This window comes from Penaeus vannamei, chromosome 41, assembly GCF_042767895.1.
Source record: "Penaeus vannamei isolate JL-2024 chromosome 41, ASM4276789v1, whole genome shotgun sequence".
NCBI classification, from domain to species: Eukaryota; Metazoa; Arthropoda; class Malacostraca; order Decapoda; family Penaeidae; genus Penaeus; species Penaeus vannamei.
Genome location: NC_091589.1, coordinates 19,973,203 through 19,978,202, shown reverse-complemented (window position 1 = coordinate 19,978,202; position 5,000 = coordinate 19,973,203). Strand labels below are relative to the sequence as shown.

At 31.4% G+C, this 5,000-nt stretch overlaps 1 protein-coding gene across 2 annotated transcripts in view; it reads left to right on the top strand.

The window, feature by feature from the left end:
- The window catches only part of cdm (importin-13-like protein cdm), a 117,671-nt gene that overhangs the window by 11,326 nt on the left and 101,345 nt on the right, over positions 1-5,000 (top strand). The window contains exon 1 of one of the 2 annotated variants that reach the window (XM_070118167.1): positions 1,201-1,259. The exons of the other annotated variant lie outside the window; for it this stretch is intronic. Within the exon in view, the coding sequence (XP_069974268.1) occupies positions 1,216-1,259 (44 nt within the window). The 5' untranslated portion in view covers positions 1,201-1,215. Of the gene's footprint in view, positions 1-1,200; positions 1,260-5,000 lie in introns of those variants that run through there. 2 annotated transcript variants of the gene reach the window in all.

Sequence of the window (5,000 nt, the reverse complement as noted above, 5' to 3'; positions counted from 1 at the left end):
ATCAAAGGCAGAAGATGTTCCATCGCCTCCTTTTGGCGTCTTCCGAGCCGGGGAATTGTTCTGTAAATAAACTTCGAATTAAATCGGATCTTCCCCCTCTCCTTGTCTCCTTTTCCTCGTTTCCTTTTCGTGCTTTCTTTCCTCTCTTGATGTTCAATTTCTGAGTGGTGAACACACACACACACATATATATATATATATATATATATATATATATATATATATATATATATATATATATATATATATATATATATATGTATGTATGTATGTATATATACATATATATATAAAGAGAGAGAGAGAGAGAGAGAGGGAGGGAGTGTGTGTGTGTGTGTGTGTGTGTGTGTGTGTGTGTGTGTGTGTGTGTGTGTGTATTCATATATTCCACCTAAATATTTCCTCCCCTTCCTGCCTTTCCCTCTTTCGTTCTTCCTTCCTCACCATTTTCTGTGACTATGGCCTTTACTGTTTTATTTATTATTTTTCTTTTCTTCCCTCTCTTCATGTCTCGTCTCTCTTTTTTCTTATGCATTCTTCATCTTGTTTCTTTATCTTCCAAGTTTTTTTACGCCTCCCATTACTCTCCTTTTCCCTTTTCACCCTTCTTTATTCTCTCTGCTTCACTTTGCATTAAAAAAAAAAAAAAAAAAAAAAAAATGTCCTTCCTACCTCTCTCCTTTGCTTCATTCTGCACGGCGCCCTACTTCCCCTCACCCGTATCTCTTCCCCTCCCCTCCCCTCTTCTCTTCACCTTTCCTTTCCCTCTTCTCTCCCCTCTTCCCTTCTTCCTTCCCTTCCCCACTCCTCTCCAACTCTCTCCTTCCCCTCCCCCTTCACCCTCCCCCAGCCTGGTCCATCCCCCTCCCTCCCCCAGCCTGGTCCATCCTCCTCCCTCCCCCCACCCCTCCCCTCACCCCTACCCCCCATCCCACCCCACCCACCCCGCCCGTGTAACCCGACCCGCCTTCGGTCCGAGGGGCGGTTCCTCCCCCTCGCGCCCACCTCCTCGCGCCCACCGCCCTCTGTCAGTTATCCTCTGCACCTGCGCCCGCCCACGCCCGTCACTCGCCGCCATTTTGTGCCTGTCCGCAGTACGCAGGGCGGGATAAGAAAGAAAGAAAAAAAAAGTCGCTGGATTATCTCTAGAGTGAACAGAAGGAGGAGACGGGAGAAAGGAGAATAAAAGAGGAGGAGGAGAACCAGGAGTAAATCATGGGAAGCGAAGACGCCGAGGAGGCCCCCGAGACTCCTGAGGGGTGAGTGCTGGGTCGGGGGGACGCCCAAGCACACGCACACACGCACACACGCGCACACGTACACAGGCACACAGGCACACACGTACACACGTACACACTCACACACGTACACACGCACACAGGCACACACGTACACACGCACACAAGCTCACACACACACACGTACACAAACTCACACACACACACGTACACGCACATACGCACACAAGCACACACACAGAGGCACACACGCACACACACACGCACACACACACACGCACATACGCACATGAATATACAGATTTGAATACAGATAAATATAACGCTGATGAAGATGTGGATTATGCAAATGAGAAGAAAAATAAGCGAAAACGTATCGAAATTAATATTGAAATTAATAAACACATACAAATACACACGCACGCACACACACACACACACACACACACACACACACACACACACACACACACACACACACACACACGTACACACACACACACACACACACATACACACACGTACACACACACATACACACGCACGCACACACACACACGTACACACACACACATACACACTCACACACTCAGACACACTCACACACACACATACACAAACACACACACATATACACACACGTACACACACACATACACACGCACGCACACACACACACGTACACACACACACATACACACTCACACACTCAGACACACTCACACACACACGTGCACACCCACCCCCCGCTACCTCTTCATTCCCTGCAACTGTACATACAGACACGCGCGCACATGTGTAAACTCACGTATACCGAACACACAAATACTCACGCACACGCAAACACACTCGAACGCTCACAGGGAATCGTTCAAAAAAAAGAAAAAAAAATGGCCTAAATAAACAACCTCCTTTTGAGAACGAGATTGGCGATTGAACTGTATTCTGATCGTTACTGCTTTTGTTATGATTTTTTTTATTATTATCATTTTATTTTTTTTATTTTATTTATTTTTTTTTATTTTATTTTTTTTTTTTTGTAGCATTTTATGTATTTTGTTAGTTATGAAAATGGATTTGTACAATTTTCTATCTGGTAATGGATATTTACCAAAAAGAAGAATAGATAAAAGATTGAAAAATTATATAAAAAAGATAAAACCTATTTGTAGTGTCTACTTCCTCTGTTTACCTTCTTTACTTGGTTTCTCTCTTCCTTTTTTCTCTTTGTCTTATTGTTTTTTATATTCTTTTTGTTCCTCATCTTTTTCTTCTTTTTCTTTATCTTATTCCTTTTTTTTCTTTATATTTATTTTGTTCCTCCTCCTCTTCCTCTTCATTTCTTCTTTTTCTTCATTTTTTTCATCTGCTTTTGTTTTTTATTCTCCGTTCTATTCTTGTTATTATCATTAATGTTAGCATTATCATTATTTATCTTCTATTCTTCTTCATCCTTTTCATTTTCATCGTCTTCCTCTTCTTCTTCTTCATCCCCTTCTTCTTATCATTACCATTATTGTCATTATTATTATTATTATTATTTTTATTATTATTATTACTATCATTATTATTATTATTATTATCATTACTATTATTATTCATTTTCTTCTCCTTTTTCTTCCTCCTCTACTATTTTCTTCTGTTCCACATAAACCTTTTTCATCATATTTCTCATTTTTTTTATCTTCCATCTTGTATATTCCTTCTTTCGTTATTTTCTTTTGATATTGAAATCTATACTTGCATTGGAAATATTTACTTCAACATTCTTGTCGTTATTATCATTATTGTTATTATTATTGTTTTTATTACCATTGTCATTATTACCATTATTGTTATTATTATTATTATTATTATTATTATTATTATTATTATTATCATTATTATTATTATTATTATTATTATTATTATTATTATTATTATCATTATTGTTATTGTTGTTGTTGTTATTATTATTATCTTTATTGTTATCACTATCATCACCATCATCATCTTCATTATCAATGATTGATTATAAAGATGATAATAATTATTATTGTTATAATTATCATTATCATTAGTATCACTGTTATCATTATTATTGTTGTTGTTTTTATTATTATTTTCATTATTGTTGCTATCATTACCATTATTATTATCATTATTATTATCATTATTGATGTTGTTGTAGTTGCCGTTGTTGCTTGATTATTTTATTATTATCAATATCATTATTAATAGTAGTAGTAGTAGTATTGTTATAATTGTTATTGTTATTATTATTACTATTATTATTATTGTTAGTTATTATCATTTTTAGGCTATTGTTACCATTATTATCAGCATCACCATTATGACTATCATAATTATTATTGTTATTATTGTTGCAGTTGTCAGTATTTCATTCATATATTTTCCTTCATATTACTATCATGGTTATTGTCTTTATCATTTGGATAATTAGTGCCATTATTGTTGTTATACTTATTGTTATTGTTATCATCATCATTATTATTTCTACTGTTGTTTTAGTTGTTGTTTTTGCTATTGTTGTTATCATCATTGTTATTATCATTGTTGTTGTTATTGCTGTCTATGTTATTGTTGTTATTATCATTATTCTTACCATTATTCTTATCATCATCATCATCATTATTATTATTATTATTATTATTATTATTATTATTATTGTTGTTGTTGTTATCATCATCATCATCATCATTATTATTATTATTATTATTATTATTATTATTATTATTATTATTATTATTATTATTATTATTATTGTTATTATTGTTATTATTATTATCATCATCATCATTATTGATATCATTGTTATTATTGTTGTTGTCATTGTTACTGTTGATAGTACTATTACCATTACTGTTATTATAATTTTCGTTACCATTATTTTCATTATCATTATTATTATTGTTATTATTATTATTATTATTATTATTATTATTATTATTATTATTATTACTATTATTATTATTATCATTATTGTTATAATTGTTGTTATTTTGTTGCTATCGTTGTTATTATTGATGTCATTATTATTGTTGTTTTTGATATTATTATTTTGATCAGTATCATTATTGTTATGATTGTTGTTGTTACTGTTGTGGGCGTTGTTGTTAATATTTTTTTTTGTTATAATTGTTATTACCATTATTGCCATATTATCCTAATAATGATAATAATAATAGTAATAGTAATTATTATCATTATTGTCATTATTGTTATTATCATTATTATTATTATTATTATTATTATTATTATTATTATTATTATTATTATTATCATTATCATCATCATCATCATCATCATCATTGTCATCATAGTATCATCTTTTATTAGTATATTTTTTATTATTATTATTTTTGATGTTGTTGATATTGTTATTATTGTGATCATTATCATTATCATCACATTATCTTTATTATTATTTTCTATTATTGTCATTATTATTACTTTCTATTATTTTCATTGTTAGTATTTTCTATTATTATCATTATCATTATCATTTTTATTATTATTATCACAATTATTATTGTTATTATTATCATTATTATTATTATCATTATCATTATTATCATTATCATTTTATGATAATTGCCATTATTATCATTATTATTATTGTTGTTGGTATCATTATTATTATCATTATTATTAATATTATTTCAATTATCATTGTTATCATTATTATCATCATTATCTTTATATTCAAATTCAGCTTCATCATTCATCATCTTCATCTTTATCATCAAAATAATATCAGAT